The 21,699-nt window shown below is 41.5% G+C and overlaps 1 protein-coding gene across 4 annotated transcripts in view; it reads left to right on the top strand.

Annotated features, from left to right (window-relative positions):
• Nucleotides 1-21,699, top strand: part of LOC121288037 (dual specificity mitogen-activated protein kinase kinase 3-like) — a 110,672-nt gene that overhangs the window by 21,987 nt on the left and 66,986 nt on the right. For 2 of the 4 annotated variants that reach the window (XM_041206284.1, XM_041206281.1), the window contains exon 1: nt 2,535-2,868. The exons of 1 other annotated variant lie outside the window; for it this stretch is intronic. In XM_041206284.1, the coding sequence (XP_041062218.1) occupies nt 2,801-2,868 (68 nt within the window). In that variant the 5' untranslated portion in view covers nt 2,535-2,800. Of the gene's footprint in view, nt 1-2,528; nt 2,869-21,699 lie in introns of those variants that run through there. One more of the 4 variants, XM_041206283.1, reaches the window with a different exon arrangement.

Genomic DNA, 21,699 nt, shown 5'->3' with positions numbered 1-21,699 from the left:
TTGTTCAGTTAAATTATAAGCTCTCAAGGCATGTTTCATCATCTAATACTTGTCCCATCTAGCTCTTTATAGCCAGTTGCTAATTCTTCCCTATACCAAAAAGTAGATTTTTTAGAGGAATTATTTTGATCAAATTAATAATTTGGGGGCAAATGAAACATTAAATTCAGTTAAACTTCTACTCAGCAAATATATACGAACATATGAATTAGGAGCAGCAGTAGGCTGATCTAACTGTGGCCTCACCTCTACATTCCATCTACCCCTGATAACCTTCTACACCATGTAACTTAAATTTTTGCTCCAGCCAGGATAAAATGTACTTTCCAAAAAAAAACATACTCTTTCATATTTTCTCCCTCCATTTTAGAAGGAAAAATGATTAAGATATTTTCAGGGGAACCTACCAGAGCCAGATAAAAATAAAGATCAAAACACAAACGATTGGTATTCTTAGTATGGGGAGGGAAATGTAAGCTCAGCTTATATATCGTACAAAGTGACTATAGCTTATTAGGGACAGGATGTGGACTTTACCTTTGGGAGGTTCCTGAGCTTAGCAGGACTTTTGCCAAATGCAACAGGCTACTTTACCCAAAAGCAGTGAAAGAGCAGGAATGAGATTCAGCTCCATCCTCCTAGAAGTCATTATTGAGCAGCATTGGAATAAGCCTAAGGGGAAAGGCTTGTGTATTATAGGTGGGTATTTTGAATTATTGTACAGATCATGTGTCATCCTTACTTCTTTAGTAAGGCCTAGGAGTACCCAATGTCACAGACAGAAAAAAATGCGCTGCCTTACTGTCCGAAATCAATATATTTTGTATAGAAAGAAGCATGTGTTTTCTTTCCTTGGAGTGTGTTTTCAAATTAAATAATTCAGCAGCAAGCTTTCATGAATTAAATATAAAGGCAATCTCACACACTTACCCTGAATTCACGCAATGTCATAAACTCGGTCTCCTGCATACATACACACACACACGTGCGCGTACTTCTCAAAGATTGGATACAGATAAAGATAGTTCACTTTTACAGATTACAGTTAATTTAGTCTCTGATTTACAATTTCCAGTCTCTCAAGTAGCAGGTCTATGGTTTCTTGAATGAATTTGATGATTTAAAATTGAAGTGAGGATTTTGTAAAGCAAAGGGTTCACAGCAGGTTGTGAGGTTTCTTGTAGTTGAATATCTAGGAAGTTAGTTCTCAGGTTAACTTTGAAACTGTAACAGATTAAATGTTTGATGACTTGCAGCCAGTTTTAATGTCTCGTTCTCAATTGGCTGTTGACTGATTGTTCTGGGGTAATAAGGGTGCAGTCTCTGAGACCAGTTTTGATCGCATGACAGCAAGTTAACACTTGAGGCCCATCCAGTCTAGTTTGAATGGGGGAGACCATCATGAAGTTGATAGCTATTGAGTTTCTATCTTCCCTTTTGTCCATGAGGAACATGGAGACAGGCAGTCTGAAAACTCCATAGTTGTTAGGTGTTGGCCCATCCTTAAACAATGAGATGTGTGTATTCTACAGATGGCTGTGAGGTACTTTCATCTATGTCCATATTTAATTAGATACTCACTGGAGACTTAATACTGTCTGGAATCCAAATGCAAAAAGTCACATGATTTGCAGCTGCCATCATAACAGCTTTTTTGCATCCTTTTTTAAAAATATCGATTGCAAGTTCATATTATGACATGCCTATACTGGGCATGACTCCACCAATGCCTCTGTTTCTCTCTTGTTCATTGTGGCCATATCGTAGTATTGCTGTTGCAGTGTTAAGGTGTTGCTAGATTGATGGCAAAGGGCTGGATGTAGTGTTCAAATGGATACCCAAAGTACAAGCGCCACTTTCCCATTTTTGAGTTACTGATCTTAAACAGGCTGTCTGAGGGCCAATAAACTGGAGACGGCAACACACATTGTGCACTGCTTATGACAGTAACTCTTTTTAAAGAGTCAGGTCCTAGACATTAATGGAGGTATCAAGCTTGCTTCTTTTAAGGTAATTGGCATAAGAGGCAGGTAAGATGAGAATTTTTTTTACGCAGCACATAGTGCATTACAGATTAAAACAATCAGAAAGTGGGTTGGAGACTGGTTTAAGAGTAATATTCAAAAAAGAATAGTATAAATATTTGAAGCGGTGAAATTTGCAGAGCTATGGAGAAAGAACAGGGGTGTGACTGGAGAACTGTTTCAAAGAGCCAGCATGGGCATTTTGGACCGAATGGCCTCATTCTGTGCTGTAATATTCTGTGGTTAACAATATGCCATTGATGGCAGTTGCTGGAAAAGAGCAGCCATACATTTGTGCAGAGGTACTTCGTTCAATAAAACATTTCCTTCAGAACTCAGCTGCATATAATCCTGTTTTTTATGTTTAAACAGGAGAGAGAGCCTCAAAAAGCCACCTACGTAAAGATCACAGTCACATTTAGACACTTGGGTGTGTTATTTTAAAAAGCTCATACCTCTGTAGCCTTCTTGTCTTGGCATCTTTCCAACTTCCTGTGTGATGTCATAGTTGAAACTGGTTTATTGCTGCAGCTTCTACTCAGCTTATGGCAGCTGAGTTGAAAGGAAGGACTGATGCTAGTGCAGTTGGAAACAGGAGTATTTTTAACATAAGGAAGCAAATTACCATCAGCTTGTGTCAGACGGCAGAGAGAAGGGGAGGTGAAGGAGAAAGCATTGTAAAGGCAAAGCAGCTGCAGAGCATTTTGTAAAAACAGCGTGTATGCAGGTCTGCAGAGTGAGGCCCAAAGAGTGCAGCAAGTTCTTTGAGTTTGTTAATGAGACTTCCCCTAAAGGCACGTCACGCCTCAGCTGTACTTCTGGGGACTCATGGACAAGAGACAAGGTAGGTTTTGCAATTTTATTGACAAGCTCTCCATCTAAGTCATTATGAGGTTTATGTTTAAATCTTTTGTGTGTGTGCTACAAGCTGCATGGAGCATAGAGCTAGCTCAGTGCAACAAGAATTTTGGAGGTAGCTTGTTTACTTCCATTCGTTGCACAATCAGCCTTCATTTACAGTAGCTTGTTTGCAGCAGAGACTTAAACTAGGGAGTTACCGTAAGCTGCAGTGCCAAACGGCAAATGGAGCCAGCTTCTGGGAGCTCGAGGTTGCTAGCTCAGCACTATTGCATGCAGTTTTGTCCTTTAAATTGACCCAGCACTGTGATCTGTCTAGAAATCTGCAGTGCACATACTTTACTATTTTAGTACTCTGCAGCACGTAATGGGCACCCTGCAACTGGGAGTGTTCATCTTAAAGGGAACATTGGCTCAGTTACCAGTTCAGTCTGTTTGTTGTACACTGTTCTTTTTAAGAGAATCATTTGGATAGAGATAACTATTTGCTTTGTCTTGGGGCTTTTGTGTTGTGCATTCTGCATTTGCCTTACCTCAACCTTGATACATACATGCAGGTATGGAGATAGGAAAGTTGTAATTTTCTTAAAGTTACACAATATTTTCACTTTTGCTATGTTGAATTTTTTTACCTTAGAACACGTACATTTTCAATCAATAAAGCTGTGTAAAATAACTTGAAAAGGAGAAGGTGGATTACATATTCTATATTGCATGAATAACTTTCAAATTTTTTATTGTGGGGATTGTGCTCTTTGAGGTGATCGATGTTAGTTCTGGGAGTGCAACATTTCCCATTCGGGGCACTCGCTATCTGCCTCAAGCACTTTCAGATTATGTATGGCATTATTAGATGTAGAGCAAAGCTTTTTTCTCTGTATTTGAATTTAATTTGATCAAAGTTTACAAACATTAAAGATACTGCAAAATAAGTGGAACAAAATAAATATTTCAAAATAAAACATGTGCATAATCAGGAATAAACCATTGGCTTAGTGGTAACATTCCCGTTTCTTGAGTCAGAGTTGGGTTTGAGCCCGTTCCAGACAGCCCTGGCGAGCGGAGACTGGAGTGCTGACTCTATAGTGGATTAACATCCAGCAGAGGTACTTGAGTCTTATAGATCCAGGTGGCCACCCCACATTTGTAAGTGGGGCTCTTTTACCTTTCGTTGCAGCCCAACTAGGAGAAGGCACCCCAAAGATAAGAAAAATAAGCAACGATACCAATGGGCTTAAGATCTCATGTGAGACTTGAGTAGGACCTGCCCCAGGGAAGAACACAATTGAGGGGTGGGCATGCCAATCTTGTATATGTAATATGGTGCATTTAGTGTGTGTCACATTTAGTTGTCACGGTTTCCTAAATGCAAATTTTGCATCTTTCAAGAAAAAGTAAAAGCAATCATTTGGAATATACAGAATAATTCCTCCACAATAACAAATAATTGTTCCAATCATTCCAATCATTAGAATGTATGCGTAGTTTCTGATTGACCTTGGCTATTGCACCTTTTTTTAAAAAAAGGCAGATGACCTCCAATTGACCCAATTAGCTAACAACTAATCATCAGAGAATTAATTTCATGAATGCTAAACAATTAAATGCTGCATACCTGGCCCTTAACAGCAGAATAATACTTTGTGTGTCACATGGTAAATAGTTTTTGTCCTTTCTGACATCACAACTTTTGACTTGCAGTGAGTAGTGCCATGGCGATTCTATAATACTTGTACATTAATACATGCAATCCAAAATTCTAATACATATACCTGACTTTTTTTTAAATACTCTTTTCTCCGCAACTCTCTTAAAAGCAGTAACTCATGTTGGAGCATAGTTCTGGAGATGCTGGTAATTTTCTAGTGCTTTGGCTATGGACCCTCTTAGAAGGCAGTTGTGATGGATTTCAACCATGTGATGGATGTATTCTTGAGTTTGGTCCCATTTGCTCCTTGTGCCCACATGTGTGCTTGTCAGGACTAGAAAACCTGCCTACAACTTGCTAGTCTATGGTTAGAAGGTTAGCTTCCTGAGTGAAAAAGCCAAATTTGAAGCTGGAGCTTCCTGGTCGATATGGCTTAGTACCACAGCAGATGGTGTCTTTGTCTGATGAGCTCTCTGGGAGTTTTTTAAATTTAATTTTTGATTGAGGTTTTCAGATATTAAATGCAATACACAGATTTAAATAAAATTCCATTTCTTAAATCCTGTACCTAATAAATATGCTTATATACTCAGTAATATATACATAAATTTGCCAAATTAGATAAACCATCATGTTATCTTTCTTTCTCCGTTTGCCACTTTGCAGATGGAGGGTCAGTTATATCTAAATCTTCATTGAGAACAGGCATTCTGGAAAAGAAACAAATGTGCATTTTAATAATGTCTCTTGGAAACATCTTATCTACAAGTAATTATCTTGAAATTCACTGACCATTGCGATATAGGCGAATGTAGCAGCTGTTATATGAACAGTGAAAATGAATGATCGGTTAATCTCTCTTTTTGTGTGTGTGGCATTGTTTGAGGGAGGAATGTTGGCCAGGATATTGGGAGGACTCCGTGCTCTTTAAATAATGCCTTGGGACCTTTTACATTCACTGGAATTAGGTTAAACATCCTATCCAAAGGACTACTCTCCTGATAATGCAGTAGCACTCTCTGCTGCATTGGGAGGTCAGTCTAGATAATTGCCTCCTTGAGTGCAGCATGAACCCACAAATTCTGTCTTTGACCAAAAAAGGTGTTTGTCCCTATTATTGGGAATATACCAGTTCCCCTTATTTTCTTGACTTGCCTTTTATGAATGAAATTGTTTTAAAATTCTAGAATCTGTTTGTTGCTTGAAAGGGTGAGGACTTGCCCCAGTACCCAAAAATGCTTCGAGAGTTGGACGTTTTGCTCAAGCAAGTGACCTTTATCATGAGCCTACAAGGAGAAGCCACGCTCTCTTGAGTAGGGGTTCTACAGTACAATGTTTGACCAATTTATACAGTTACAAAAATTTCACTTGACCAGCTGCTTCGTTTTTAATTGGATCTTTCCACCGTATTCCCCCGATCTCATCTTTCCTTAATCACATTGTCATATGTCTCTGTTTCTTCCCCCTGCCCCCCTCTCCCGATCTCATCGTCTCTTGATTAGATCCTTCATATGACTCTTTATCTCACAGATACGCTTCTCAAGTCTTAGCAGCTTAGGTTTTGTGCCAAGTATTCCATGATCCCCATTCATCAGTCTCCCCTTGCATTGCTCACCATCTCTGCAGGGAATAATGCCTCATCGCTCTAGCATGATGTGTTACTAAACCACCAGGGAGCTTTCTTGCAGATGAATTCTGGTTTTTATCATTGTGAAATGGTTACAATTTTATCCCTTGGCTCTGAGACCCACAAAGTATATCTCATAATGTTGCTAGCAGTACAGGGCAGTAGAATACAGCACCTGAATAATACAGTGGACCAAAGTGTGAGCAACTTTGGCACCCTGTGATTAGTTTAGTTGCAATTGCTGCAGCTCCCTGTACTTTATTTCATTCTCTCTAGTTCAGCCAGCTGGATGCAGCTTTCCAAGTTCCTTTGAATATGGAATGTAATGGATCGAAATGCGGGCATGCCGGATGTGTCTTGTTACCTGGCAAATCTCCAATATGACTGAAGGCTGCTTTCTTGATTCTGTGCATCTTGTTGATGGGGCCAAAGCTGCCCCTACCTAGTACTGCAGACACCAGAGAGTGTAGGCAGTTGGCAGTGTAGTAAACTTAGGTCTTTCACCAGGCTTTTGTTCATCTATCTTCACATCTCCACAAATGGATCAGTGAAAAATTTTGTCTGATGATCACTCCTGTGAAATGCTTTAGGATGTTTTGCCATGTTAATGCTGCTTCGAGGTTAAATGCAAGTCATTCATTGTCTGAATTTTTTCCCTCCTCTTTTCTCCAGCACAGGCTGACAGACCAAGTGACAACCTCCTGTGCTGTAACTTTCTATAATTCTGTGATTCTTTAGTTTGAATTTCATTGTTGCAGTGAACATCAGTTTGGTGTTATTGCCCACTTTTCAAAGGTTGGTGAGATATCAGTATCACCTTTTTTGTTGTTGTCTCAATATTTATACTAGTGCCAAAGTTCAGTTGAATGCAGAATGTGAAATTCATGCTTCAAATTTCCAAATTGGGGTAAATGGGTTTTAAAAAGGGGCAATGGAATTACATTGTGCAGTAGTTAGAAACAATCAAGGTGGTGGTTGTATTTTTGCTGTAATGTCAGTATAATAGCAAGTCTAAGGAGCTGCTATTGATAGAGGATGGTGTCCTGTGTTACTGGTATATCTCTACCTTTACTGTTGGTAGACAAAGAAAGGTTAGAAAAAACTGCTGTCATTAGAATTAGATATATCACAAAATCTTAGCATGTATAGTTGTCTCACCTCTACTTTCTTGCACTTGCTCCTAAAAGCCCTCTGTTTTCCAACCTATCACCTGCCTCTTTTTCAATCCTACCCTTTTGACCATATCTTCAGCCATTTCTCCTAATATGAGGCCCGTGCCCCATTGTTTAGATATAAAGGTCTCTGCCTACTCCAGCCACAATGTTTTCCCTGTTGTCCACTTGTGAATAAAGCTGTATGATTTAAGAAATATTTTCGTTTAATCCTAAAGCACATTCTTTGATCAAATCCTCACTTGGAATGAAACTAGGAAGTGCTGGAAATACAAGCAAAGAAGAACAGCTTTTGACTCTCTTTGACTGCTGTGATTCATTAAAGCACAGAGCTATTTTATATTGCTGCTATTTAAGTTTGGGCTTTTGGAGGCCAGTGTCTGTCAGCTAACTTCCAGTATTTACACTGTTTAATCCAACTTCCTTACACCATCCACCAAGTTTTTTGTTAGTGTATGCAACCAGGACAAGAGGGCCTGACTTAGTCATGTAAATGCTAAGTACTGGCTCATAGGTGCCAGTCTCCCAAAGCAGTGCAAATATTAAAAGTAGTTTAGTTGTGGTATCTGCTGTTTCATTGTTGTTAAACTATACAGGTGTGACCAAGACTTGGATGGGATTGTTGTTGAGATTTGAATTTCCACTTTTAGTAATGCTAAGGTATTGTTATTATTTGATTGCTGCCCTTTGTGTAACTGGCTTGATAACACCCATGTGGGCGCTGTTTGCTGTAATGTGTGATATCACATAGTAAGTATCATGACATATCCACCAACGTCCCAACGTGGACAGTTGAGACTGCGCATCCTTCCCTTTCAAGAACTACTTTGAAGCTGGCTCTGAACTCAGACCACAACCTGCTGTGAAACCTAGGTCTTCGTTGTGCCCCTGTAGTTAGCAGATGATTCTATATGTAAACAAACACAAACCATGTGTTACTATAGCTCGCTAATTAAACTAAATGGTAGCTTGATCTTTTTAAAAAAATGTCTTTTCAAGTTGGATTATCTTGGGCAGTGCTTTATAATTAAGTGAAGAACATTGTGGCATCATGTAATTTTCCATGCATATGTCGGTATCCATATCTTTACCCCTCGCCCCCAATAATAAATGCAGGAATCTTAGTCCTGTAAGGATAGTAGTAGTCTACTGTCACTCCCTATATTATTGGTATATGGCCACTGTTAGTAGATAATTAAAGACTAGACTAAACTGGTGCCGTAAGTATTAAACATATCATAAAATATTATGCACAGCTGCCTTGGCCCTACACACTGGAACTTTTCTCTAAACCCCACTGCCTTGCTTCTGTACTTCTCTTTCCACCTTAAGTGCCTCAAAGTGTACCCTTTCCATTGCTTTGTTCTCCTGTCAGGCATGACTTAATAGGTAACACTCGCAGCTCTGAGTTAAATGGTTGGGGGTTCTAGTCCCACTTCAGAGACTTAAGTATATTATCCAGGCTGACACTCCTGTGCAGTACTGAGAGAGTGTTGCACTGCCATTGATGCAGTCATTTGGATGAGACTTTAAACCAACGTCTTCTCTCATAGGTGGCAATAAAAAAATCCCACGCCACTATTTTAACAGGGGCATTCTCTCTGGTGTTCTAGACCATCAACCAACATTATGAAAATAGATGATTTAGCGATCATTTATTTGTGATATGTGGTGTGCATAAACTGCAATATGACTGGTCGTGAAAAATCTTGAGTTTAACCTGGCAAGTACGTGGCAGGGATTTTCTCTCGTGGTCTTGAGATTGTGGAATTGAATGTACTACTGTTTAGATAGATATGGTTCTGTTCTTGAGCAATGCTGTGGTTATTGATGCAGCTTGATTTTTTAAAAATCAAATCTGGTATTAGTGTAATGGAAACAGGCGATAAAAATGTTTCTAAGTAGTTGCACTGTGTTTTAGAGCTTTGTTAACCAGCACAGAGTGACATTGCTGCTTTGAGCTGAGCACATGTTTGATCTATGTGTTCAAAATGGAAATGAAACCTATTGAACATCCCTTTTCTATGTCTAGGGCAATTCAGCAATTGACCTGTTTAGTAAAGTGCTTCGTTGTTGAATGTATTTTGGAAATGACATTCTAATCAGGACTCGAGTATTTCCCATTTCTTCTGATTGCAACTCTGAGCTCGTTTTCAGATAGTGACATAGATGTGATCTTGCAATGTAACTCCAAATCGCCATGCCAACAGTTTTATTCAAGAGATTTCTTTATGTCGATGAATGTGTGAGATTTTTATATTGGGCTCACTTGAATTATGAAAAGCAGCCAGTAAAGACAGCAATGATTTTGCTGCTCCAAGCTTGGGTTGTGTTGAGTTGGACAATTCTAATGAGAAGAGCTGATGGTAACAGTTGGTAGTGGAAGCAATTTGAGGCTGTAAATTAAGAATATCTTACATGAAGCATATTGCCATAAATCTAAATGTATGGGTTGAAGTACAATTTTTGGTGCAATATATTGGAATAAGAAGTGCCTTACTGTTGGTAATTCCTGGGAGTTACATAATTTATAACATCAAAGCAAAAGTGGTTGAGAAGAAAAAGCAGCTTTTTTTTCAATTTAATTTAGGATACTGATTATATTTATCATATGATTTTCTACTTTGTTGATTTGGGGCCCATTTTGTTTTTAAATTAGCTTATCAAAGCAAATACTCTTCAAAAGGCAAATCCAACTTGAAGAGTTTGCTTAACCTTGAAAGAACCAAATGGTTAGCGGTAATCCTATATTATTATAGGATTTGTTTCGTATTTTATAAATAGAATTGTTCTTGGCAAAAAATAAATGGCGGCCTCTCTGCTTATAGAGTATGCTGAAAATGCTTTTCTTTGAATAATGTGGTCTATGGCACAATCTAGAAGACTGCCGCCTTAAAATTCTTTGAAATACACATGATTTGACATGGTTTTAATGTGAGTTAATACCGTGGAATTTACTTCAGTCTTGATTTAGACAGTGAGAAGCTGAGGAAAGCTCAAGTTTATGAAAAATGTATGTTTCTTGGGGGTATGGTAAATTAGTCAGCTGTATGGCCACATCTATTCGTTTTTATTTTATATGAGAGAGAAGGTGCAAATCAGTCACTCAGCCTACCCCAGCCTCCCTTCCCGTAACCCTCCTGTGGAATAATGAGCTCTGTTTCGACGGTGGTAGGCATTAATTGATTACCTTTTTAAAAATGGAATAGTGTCCACACTGAATGATATTTGCTGCATCTTACAATTTTTTTTAAACAATTCTTGGGTATTCCAACTGCATGATCCATTTGTTTTAAGAATTGGGGAAGGTTTGTGCAGTATGCTCCATTAAGCTGAGAAGAAATCCCAGCAGCCCAATGGATATATCAGTTTTGCAGCAACATGTGATGCATCAAGCAGCAGGATGAATGTTTGTGGTAAGCGTTCTTATCCTGAGGCCATCAATTCTCAGCCACTCAATTTTGATTTGGACACGCAGGTTGTCTCTCTAGGGCTGAAAATGTAGCCACAAGCAGGGTCTGTGAGATCCGAGGTATAATAAGGTGTGTAACAGAAGGACAAAAACCAGCTAAGAAAGGCCAGATAAGTAATGTACCTTTGAATTGTTAGTCAGCAACTTCTGTACAACTGTTTAGAGGACAGTACTGAGTGTAGCGTTTACATCCAACTGGAACTCAGCTTGGTTGTTGAAAAACATGCTGAGTTAGCAGCACTCATGGGAGTAAGCTACAGGGCTTAAGTCAAGCAGATCAGACGATGTCTTCAACCACAAGGGTCTAACTTGAATGACCCATGAAGATCAAACTGGAGTAGAGACCCTAAAGCATTCACAGACATTGGCTGATGTGCTGTATTATTTTATTGAGATTCGTTTGCATACCACAAGGAAAAACATTTTTACGTAGTGAATGGTTAGGATTCAGAATACATTGCCTAAGGGCAAATTCAGTTTTGGCTTTCAAAAGAAACTTCGATAAGCATTGGAGGAGGGGAAAAAAAAATTGTTGGTCCACAGAGAAAGGGCCAGGAGTGGGACTAAGTGAGTTGCTCTTGTAGAGACCCAGCACAAACATGACGGGCCCAATGAGGGCTCTCTGCACTATAACCATTCTGTCATCCTATGGTTCATTGATCTAGTGATTGAGGAGGACTACACAAGAAATGATGGCGCTAAACGAATGTGAGACCCGAAGGTATTATGTTGTGCTAGGTAGTTATGTAAACCACTTCAAATTCTGAAACGAGAACAGCACTCTATTGAAAGTGGGTCTTTTTCTGAACAGGGAATTTGGTTTTATCCTATTGCCCATAAATGATCAGAAAGCAGAATTTTTATGTTTGGCAGTATAAAATGGAAATGACAGTTGTTGAAACAGTAGTTGAAAAGTAATTGATCTGCTGTTCCTGTGGCTTTGTGGGTAAGAGCACTGCCGGATGGTCTGTTGAAATATTTAATCCTGTTATTAATTCCCTGGCCTGTACTAAGTTATTTGATCGCAGCCCTGGAAGTTTGAGGGCCTCCGGTCCCTGCACTAAAGAAAGTATGATTGTCCTGGTTCTTGCCCTGGATCGCCTTCCAAGATACCCCTGCTGGAAATTGCCCATGCATGGATATCATTTGAGGGCGAGTTTGTATTGCACCTCCATCCCTCCGAAATACGCAGTGTACACAATCTGGCCATCCTTATCTTTATCCTTGCACCTTAATAAACTTGAGCTCATCCAACACTCAGCTGTCTGTATCCAAACTCCTATCAAGTCCTCAAAACAAAAAAACTGCAGATGCTGGAAATCCAAAACAAAAACAGAATTACCTGGAAAAACTCAGCAGATCTGGCAGCATCGGCGGAGAAGAAAAGAATTGACGTTTCGAGTCCTCATGACCCTTCAACAGAACTTGAGTTCGAGTCCAAGAAAGAGTTGAAATATAAGCTGGTTTAAGGTGTGGGGGGGGGGGGGGCGGAGAGAGAGAGAGAGAAGTGGAGGGGGGGGTGGTGTGGTTGTAGGCAAAAGCAGTGATAGAAGCAGATCATCAAAAGATGTCACAAACAACAGGACAAAAGAACACATAGGTGTTAAAGTTGGTGATATTATCTAAACGAATGTGCTAATTAAGAATGGATGGTAGGGCACTCAAGGTATAGCTCTAGTGGGGGTGGGGAGAGCATAAAAGGTTTAAAAATATTTAAAAATAATGGAAATAGGTGGGAAAAGAAAAATCTATATAATTTATTGGAAATTTCTTGGACTGCTGTTCCCGTCACATTCTGAAATCCACACTCAGTGCCATGCGCCACCATATGAACACACTCGACCTCTCCCTCCAGCAGCACCGCCGTACCCTTTTTCAAAGCTGCGCGTGCCCCCAGTTTCATTTTATTCTTCGGCTCATCCGACGCCTCAACAAGAAACTTTTTCTCTTTCTCTCAAGTGCTAGGGAACACAAGCTCCAACAACTCATCGACAACAACACCCATCTAGGACCCTCCACCCCTGCCTGTCCTTCCGTCCCCCCCCACCATCTTCCAATCCCAGCCCCAGCCGTCTATTCACTATACCCCCTGACCTTCCCCTCTCCGATGCTGAACGTTCAGTGCTCAGCAAAGGACTTAGTTTCATACCCTTACGCCCTCACCTCAATGAATTTCGGGCTCGGCATGATGCTGAACTCTTCTTCGGCTGTCTTCGTCTCCGGGTTCACTTTTTTGGGCAGGAGTCCTCTCCCCATTCAACGGATCCTTTCATCCACCTCCAATATTCTCCCTCCACCTGGACCCTTCCCTCTGGATTCTTACCTTCTCTTGATCTTTTCATTGAGAACTGTCGGCGCGACATTAGTCGTCTCAATTTCTCTGCTCCTCTCACCCATTCTAATCTCTCTCTCTCTGAACTTACTGCACTCCATTCTCTCAGGTCCAACCCTGATATTGTCATCAAACCCACTGACAAGGGTGGTGCTGTTGTCATCTGGCGCACTGACCTCTACCTCACGGAGGCTGAGCGTCAACTCGCAGACACTTCCTCCTGCCTCTCCCTGGACCATGACCCCACCACTGAACGTCAAGCCATTGTTTCCAGGACTGTCACTGACCTCATCTCCTCTGGGATCTTCCTCCCACAGCTTCCAACCTGATAGTCGCCCAACCTCGGACGGCCCGCTTCTATCTCCTACCCAAAATCCACAAACAGAACTGCCCCGGTAGACCGATCGTCTCAGCTTGCTCCTGCCCCACAGAACTCAGTTCTCGTTATCTTGACTCCCTTCCCTCTCCCCTTATCCAGTCCCTTCCCACCTACATCCGTGATTCCTTTGACACCTTACGTCACATCAACAATTTCCAGTTCCCTGGCCCCAACCGCTTCCTCTTCACCATGGATGTCCAATCCCTCTACACCTCCATCCCCCACCAGGATGGTCTGAGGGGCCTTAGCTTCTTCCTCGAACAGAGGCCCAAACAATCCCCATCCACCACTACTCTCCTCCGTCTGGCTGAACTTGTTCTCACACTGAACAATTTCTCCTTCAACTCCTCTCACTTCCTCCAAATAAAAGGTGTAGCTATGGGTACCCGCATGGGCCCCAGCTATGCCTGTCTCTTTATGGAGTATGTGGAACATCCCTTGTTCCAGTCCTACTCCGGCCCCCTTCCACAACTCTTTCTCCGGTACATCGATGATTACTTCGGTGCTGCTTCATGCTCTCGTCGGGCTTTCGAAAAATTTATTAATTTTGGTTCCAATCTCCACCCCTCCATCATTTTCATGTGGTCCATCTCTGACACTTTCCTTCCTTGACCTCTCTGTCTCAATCTCTGGTGATAGACTGTCCACCAATATCCATTACAAACCCATCGACTCCCACAGCTACCTCGACTACAGCTCCTCACACCCCACTTCCTGTAAGGACTCCATCCCATTCTCTCAGTTCCTTCACCTCAGTCGCATCTGTTCCGATGATGCTACATTCAAAAACAGTTCCTCTTACATGTCCTCCTTCTTCCTTAATCGAGATTTTCCACCCACGGTCGTTGACAGGGCCCTCAACCGTGTCCGGCCCATCTCCCGCGCATCCGCCCTCATGCCTTCTCCTCCCTCCCAGAAACATGATAGGGTCCCCCTTGTCCTCACTTATCACCCCACCAGCCTCCGCATTCAAAGGATCATCCTCCGCCATTTCCGACAACTCCAGCATGATGCCACCACCAAACACATCTTCGCTTCACCCCCCCTATCGGCATTCCGTAGGGATCGCTCCCTCCGGGACACCCTGGTCCACTCCTCCATCACCCCCTACTCCTCAACCCCCTCCTATGGCACCACCCCATGCCTACGCAAAAGATACAACACCTGCCCCTTCACTTCCTCTCTCCTCACAGTCCAAGGGCCCAAGCACTCTTTTCAAGTGAAGCAGCATTTCACTTGCATTTCCCCCAATTTAGTCTACTGCATTCGTTGCTCCCAATGTGGTCTCCTCTACATTGGAGAGACCAAACGTAAACTGGACGACCGCTTTGCAGAACATCTGCGGTCTGTCCGCAAGAATGACCCAAACCTCCCTGTCGCTTGTCATTTTAACACTCCACCCTGCTCTCTTGCCCACATGTCTGTCCTTGGTTTGCTGCATTGTTCCAGTGATGCCCAACGCAAACTGGAGGAACAACACCTCATCTTCCGACTAGGCACTTTACAGCCTTCCGGACTGAATATTGAATTCAACAACTTTAGGTCTTGAGCTCCCCCCTCCATCCCCACCCCCTTTCTGTTTCCCCCTTCCTTTTGTTTTTTTCCAATAATTTATATAGATTTTTCTTTTCCAACCTATTTCCATTATTTTTAAATATTTTTAAATCTTTTATGCTCTCCCCACCCCCACTAGAGCTATACCTTGAGTGCCCTACCATCCATTCTTAATTAGCACATTCGTTTAGATAATATCACCAACTTTAACACCTATGTGTTCTTTTGTCCTGTTGTTTGTGACATCTTTTGATGATCTGCTTCTATCACTGCTTTTGCCTACAACCACACCACACCCCTCCACTTCTCTCTCTCTCCCCCCCCCCCCCCCCCCCCCCCCCCCCCCCCCCCCCCCCCCACACCTTAAACCAGCTTATATTTCAACTCTTTCTTGGACTCGAACTCAAGTTCTGTCGAAGGGTCATGAGGACTCGAAACGTCAATTCTTTTCTTCTCCGCCGATGCTGCCAGACCTGCTGAGATTTTCCAGGTAATTCTGTTTTTGTTTCCTATCAAGTCCTGTTCATCCGTCACCCACCATGCTTGTTTATCTACATTGGCTCCTGGTCCAGCAAAGCTTCAGTTTTAAAAATTCTTACCCTTGTTTTCAAATCCCTCTATGGCCTCACCACCCCTGCCCCCTATCTCTGTAACCTCCTCCAGTACTACACCCTTTGAGAACACTCTGCTTCTCCAATTCTGATCTCTTATGCATCCCTAGCTTTCATCACTCCACCATTGGTAGTCACAACTTCAGCTGTCTAGGCTGAAAGCTCTGTAATTCTTTCCCTCTGTAACCCCTCCACCTTCTTTATAAGGTGCTTCTTAAAACCTATTTCTTTAACCAATCTTTCTCCTTATGTGGCTTAGCATTAAATTCTGTCTAATAATGTTCTTGGTGTGTTTTACCATCTTAAAGGCATTATATAAATGCAAGTTGTCAGTTGTTGCTTAGGTTCGCATATGAAGACTTTGGCAAGGTACCTCCGGGGTATCTAACACTTGTGGAAATGTAGCTCAACATGAGGTAGTACCTTCAAGTAAGCAGGCAAAAATGTGAGGGAGACTCAAACGCTATTTAACATTCTTAAAGACTGTATCTGCATTCTTCTAACAATCTGTTATATGATATCATCATGTTGAAGGGAAGGTATTTTCTTTTTGACAATGATTGCTGGAAGTGAGCTCCAGGTTACAGTAGAAACAACTGACTATAGTTGAGACTGGAACCAGGAAGTAAATTCTCAGTGTGCTGTGCACTGACTTCCTGTACCATGGAACACCCATTCGATAACTATGTCACAAGAAGACGGATCAATTATCTGTTCCTTGAGTTAGAGGAAGACCAAAGTAACCCAATGAGGTGATAGAGGAAGAGAAGTGAAGTCCCAGTCTATTAATTAATTGATTATAATCATTTTCTTTAAGTTAACCAGTTTGGTGGAAAATGTTAAATAAAAACAGAAAATGCTGGAAAAACTCAAGCAGGTCCGACAGGATCTGTGGAGAGAGAAACAGAGTTAATGTTTCAAATCCGTATGACTTCTTCAGAGCAGTGCAGTGGAAAATGTTGTTCTGTTTGTTATCCAGGTAAATTCTCTGAACTGGTTAATGTGTAGCATGCAATAAATACAAAATAATGGTCATTTGGCTGAGTCACAGGGCAGGGTTCAAGTGTTTTTGATGTAATATAAACTGCATAAGTGGTTTATGAACATCGGCAGAATTTGAATTGCTGCCCTGCCAATTCCCTGCCATGTGGATCTCCATAATTGGCTAGAGTTTACTTTTGTTTCAAAACACTTGTTTTAACTGTTCAGTGTCAACTTCTTAAGTAATGCAGGTGAAAGTGTAATAAGCACATTGAATATTTAAGAGCTACGGAAGTTTGACTTGCATATCCTGATAAGTATGGATGTGTTTGCTGGAAAGTTCACAATAAATAAAGAGATAAATGAGATGGTTAATTAGTATTCAACACATCTTAATTGAAGCTTATTTTGGTAGTTTGGCAGATGCACTGTCAAATTGCCAACCCTCCTGGAATGTGTGGGAGATTCTGGGAATTGCCCCCCAATCTCCTGGTGACTCTTTAAAGAGATCCGGGAGATTTTAAAATGATAGGGTTTTCCCATTGATCGATTAACTCCTGTCCTGGCAGCCACAGAGTCCATTTCACAGGCAAAATAGGCAACAGTCCATGCAGGTACAGTCAGTGGGATGACATAGTACATTACATGACGACCACACATGTATACTGAGCTCCTAGACGTTGCTGCTTATTGCCCTACCTGTTTTTCTTTCCTGTCAGCACTAAGGTGAGTGTGATGTGAGCTGGCAGGGGAATCAGTACTTCTGCAGCTGCAGGATGTCTAGGTCCAAAGGACGGACAATGTAAATGTAACCATCTGGAGGGAGCAGGCCAAGACTTGTTTGTCAGTGTAGCACCTGGGGGACCTTGCCCCTGCACTGGCCCCAGTGGATGGGCCCACCCGCTCGCCCCACTCCGCCAGGATTCTGTGATGTCATTTCTGCCAATATCCCCTGGAATATACCCAACTGGAGCTGGCAACCCTAATGCACGGCCCAGTGTGGAAAAGAGTCCTATTGAATAGGAAGGTTCTGGTCTGGTCCCTGGACCGTGCAAGTCTTACCAAAGTGCCCTGTCTTCAGCTGTGCACTTTGACTGTGAGTGATAGCAGACTTTTCAGCCAATTGGAACATCCAAGCCAAAACCTACCTACTCTACTTGCATTTGTGCACGCATATAGCAAAGAAAGACAGACTAACATTTATACAGCACCGTTCAAAACCTCCCCAAAGCCAGTGAAGTATTGTGTAGTCACTGTTGTAATGTAGGAAATGTGGCAGTCAATTTGTGCACAGCAAGGTTCTGCAAACAACAATGTGATAATGTTAATCTGTTTCGGTGGTGTTAATTGCCTGATGCAGTACACCAGGCAGAACTCCCTGCTGTTCTTCAAAATAGTGCTTTTGCGTTCACCTGAGGCGGAAGATGGGGCCTTTGGCTTAATGCCTCAAAAGAAAAGATGGCACCTAGGATAGTGCAGTGCTTGCTGAGCACCGTACTGAAGTTTCAGCCTGGATTATGTGCTGAAGGCTTTGGCGGGACACTTTCAATCCACAATCTTCTGACCTAGAGGCGAGTGTGCTACCACTGAGCCACAGCTGACTGTATTTTCCAGCAAGTCACACTAGTTGACTTTCCTCATTTTAAACTAGGGGATCTCAGACCAATTGTAGCCTCCCCACTTCCTGCAGCTGCAACCTTGACTACTGTAAGCTAATGCAGCACTGAACCAGGAATTGAACAAGTGCCTCTTGGACCTGTAATGCTTAGTACTACGCCATCTGTTTTTATACTTGTTTATCCATCGAACATGCTTCAGTCATGGTTGCCTCTAACATTCCTGGACCGATTAAACAAAATAACTGCAAGCTGTTGTACTTTTCTCCAAGTCCTGCTTGATTATAAATCATCACCCTTGTCACTGTATTTCCGTTTGTAGTGATTCCATCTGATAGCCAGATCTTTGAGTTGTCAATATTTTGATTTGTGGCCCTTTCTTTGCCTACCTAATTAACGCCATACAGAAAATGGAAGTTATGAATTTTCAAACTGATATTAACAAGTGATTTACTGCTGCTGTATGGGGCATTTGTTAAAAGCACTGCATTTCATGCTTACTAAACTGTTTGGACTCTGAGGAGGTGCTGCCTACCTTTTCCACAAGTTTGAAATATTTTGCAGTTATGGCCTTAGGCCAAGCTTTGGGAGCTTCTGCAGTTGCATTTGTTATTGACCAAGTTTTAGGAATTTTTGAAATTCAGTTTCTGGAAAATGTGGTCATGTTTGCTGTAATGTATTTTCTATCCTCTTAAGAGCAAGCTTGTATTTTATATAGCAATTACTCACCACCTCAGTGCTCCAACATCACTGGTTTACTAGTCATTATTACGTAGCAGAAATGTGACAGCTTGTTCATAGCAAGATTGGAGAAACAATCCTGCTGTTTTCGGTACTTGAGTTTGAGGGAAGAATGTTGGCCAGAGCATAAGAAAAATCCCTGTTCTTCATATGCTATGAGGCTATTGACAAGCCTACAGGCTTACTATATTATCCAAAAGATAGCACTTCTAACGCTACAGAACTTTGAGAGAACTGCACAAAAATGCCAGCTAGGATTAAGTGCGCAAATCTATAGGGGGATTTGAAACCCAAGATCTTCTGACTGCAAGGTATGTGAGCTGCCAACTGAGCCAAGCTGTCACTTTACATACAGTCCAGGTACTGAGGGTAGCTGAGGGAAATTTTCACCTTTCTTAATCTGTTGGGAACCAGTAGAGCACAGGGTCCCCAAAATTTGGGGCTTTGTGCATTTCTGAACCTTTAACTCCAAGGGGTGCTCTTACTTGCCACCTGGTGCACTGTAACAGCTGCCTGACTTCTCTCCTCTTTCCCGCCCCCCAAATTGCCCCAGGGTCTACATATGAAACTTTCTTGGAGTTTTGCTCATGCGTTGGTCACTGTGCCATTGCATGATATTCTCTGCTCCTTCATTCTTTTAGTCCTCATTAGTAATTGCTCCTGCCTCTATGACTTACTCCACACTGTGCTGCCGCCTCTGCATGGACGTACTTTTGACCCTGCATGTTTCCCGTGCCCACACCCCCCTCCAAAATCTCTTTCTGCTCTTCAACAAACTCTCTCAATTTGCTCATTTACATTGTCAGTTGGTGACCTGATATTTTTTTGGGTGGGTTGATGCTATCCACTATACCCAACATCACTGAGAGCTAGTTGGCGATGTGCATTTGCTGGCACATCCACCTCTTCCCCACCTATGCTGCACTCTGGAAATTCATCCCCTTTTCTTTTGGATTTCCTAGTTCTTTGTCTTATTCAATGATTGAACCTGCAATTTTAGTGTGTCAAACTCCCAAGTAAGACTATGTTAGATAAAAACATGCTGACAATTAGAAAATTTAGAAGCAATAAATTCGATGAAAACCCTCTGGCATTGTAATAGTTCGGGGATGTCAAATCTGAAGCTAGTTTGTTTAGTTGCTGTGAATTAAATATACCATTTGAAGGATGCATCCTCTCGCAAGCAGGATTTTTAAAAATACATATATGATTTAAGAATTTGAAACCAGCCAGTTTGTGCAATTCATATCTCAGCGCAGATCTTTCAAGAGTATTAGGTTACAGCCAGCTACTCTGGTTTTGAAAGAAATAGGAAATAAAAAGCAAGAATTGATTAGTGGAGAAGACCATTGTATTAGTAGTGCATCTGACTTCGGTACCCTGCTTGTAAGGTCTAGTTATTCAGCATTCAGTTTGCTTATAAGTAATGAGATTAAGTTAATCATCTCATATTTTCTCTCTGAAGTTTTAAGGTTTATTTTCAAAAATGGCATTTCTTTCCCTCCACCCACCCTGCCCATAAAATCGGCACTATACATGCTTTTCCTGGTACAGAGTGTATGCTTATGTGCCACCAGAAACTGGCCTGTGTCATGCTAACCTTCCAGCACATGTGAAGAAAGTGCATGTATAGTGCTTTCCACAAGGAAAGTTGCTTGTCCTTTGCAAAACCCCTAAACATTGGGGCACAGTGGTGGCTCCTCCCCACTAACAATGTTGGAAAAAATATCCATTTATTTATCTTCTTCACATTTGCCATCCAGCAACAGTCAACAAAATATGAAATCTGCTGGATGTACAGTCAACAGTAACCTATTTCCACATACACCGGTGAATGGAATTACTAGTATGCGACCGATTGATAGCTGGGATCTTAAAGGAAAATGAAATGAAAGGCTAGGGATGAACCTTACACCTTCTCTCTCAAACCATCCAGTGCCTTTCAGTAAATGCCTATTTTCACAGGGTGCTTTCAACCTTACTTAACTGCAGTAGAGTTAGAGAAGGCCGGCATAGCATCTGTGCCTCCTGGCATGACTCACTTTATTTTAGTGAGTAGTTGTGCTTTAGACTGGGTCAGAGGCTGCCCAAACCACTATAAAAGATGGTTCAATCCAAAAATATTATATCCTCATAAGAAACCTATAGGTCAGTATTCTCAGGCTGTTCGTAGATAAGTATGCCATTAACATAAGGCAAACATTGAAATAGAAGATCAAATTGTAATTCAATAAAAAAAACTAAGTACCATAAGACATACAGAGCAGAAATGGACTAGGTCATGCAATAATTGTAGTGAAATTGAGTTGCATGAGATAACTTTTTAACATATTAATCTTTCTGTATGAAATTGTTTTGCCATCTTAAAGAGGTATCAACCTTACTTTGCCTTTGTTAGATCAGCAGACAGAAGAACATCAAAAAAACATGTTTGTTATTATTAGTATGGCACTTTGCAGTTTGGCTACCCTTTGTACATACAAACATATGAATTTGGAGTGGAAGTAGGCCACTCGGCCCTTCAAGCCTGCTCCGCCATTTAATAAGATCATGGCTCATCTAATTGTAACCTCAACTCTACATTCCCCTGATAACCTTTCATGCTCTTGCTTGCCAAGAATCTAACCACCTCTGCCTTTAAAATATTCAAAGACTCTGCTTTCACTGCCTTTTGAGGAAGAGAG

The sequence above is a fragment of the Carcharodon carcharias genome, chromosome 15, assembly GCF_017639515.1.
Source record: "Carcharodon carcharias isolate sCarCar2 chromosome 15, sCarCar2.pri, whole genome shotgun sequence".
In the NCBI taxonomy this organism is placed as follows: domain Eukaryota; kingdom Metazoa; phylum Chordata; class Chondrichthyes; order Lamniformes; family Lamnidae; genus Carcharodon; species Carcharodon carcharias.
Note: the sequence above shows the minus strand (reverse complement) of the source record. Positions and strands in the feature narration are given on the sequence as shown.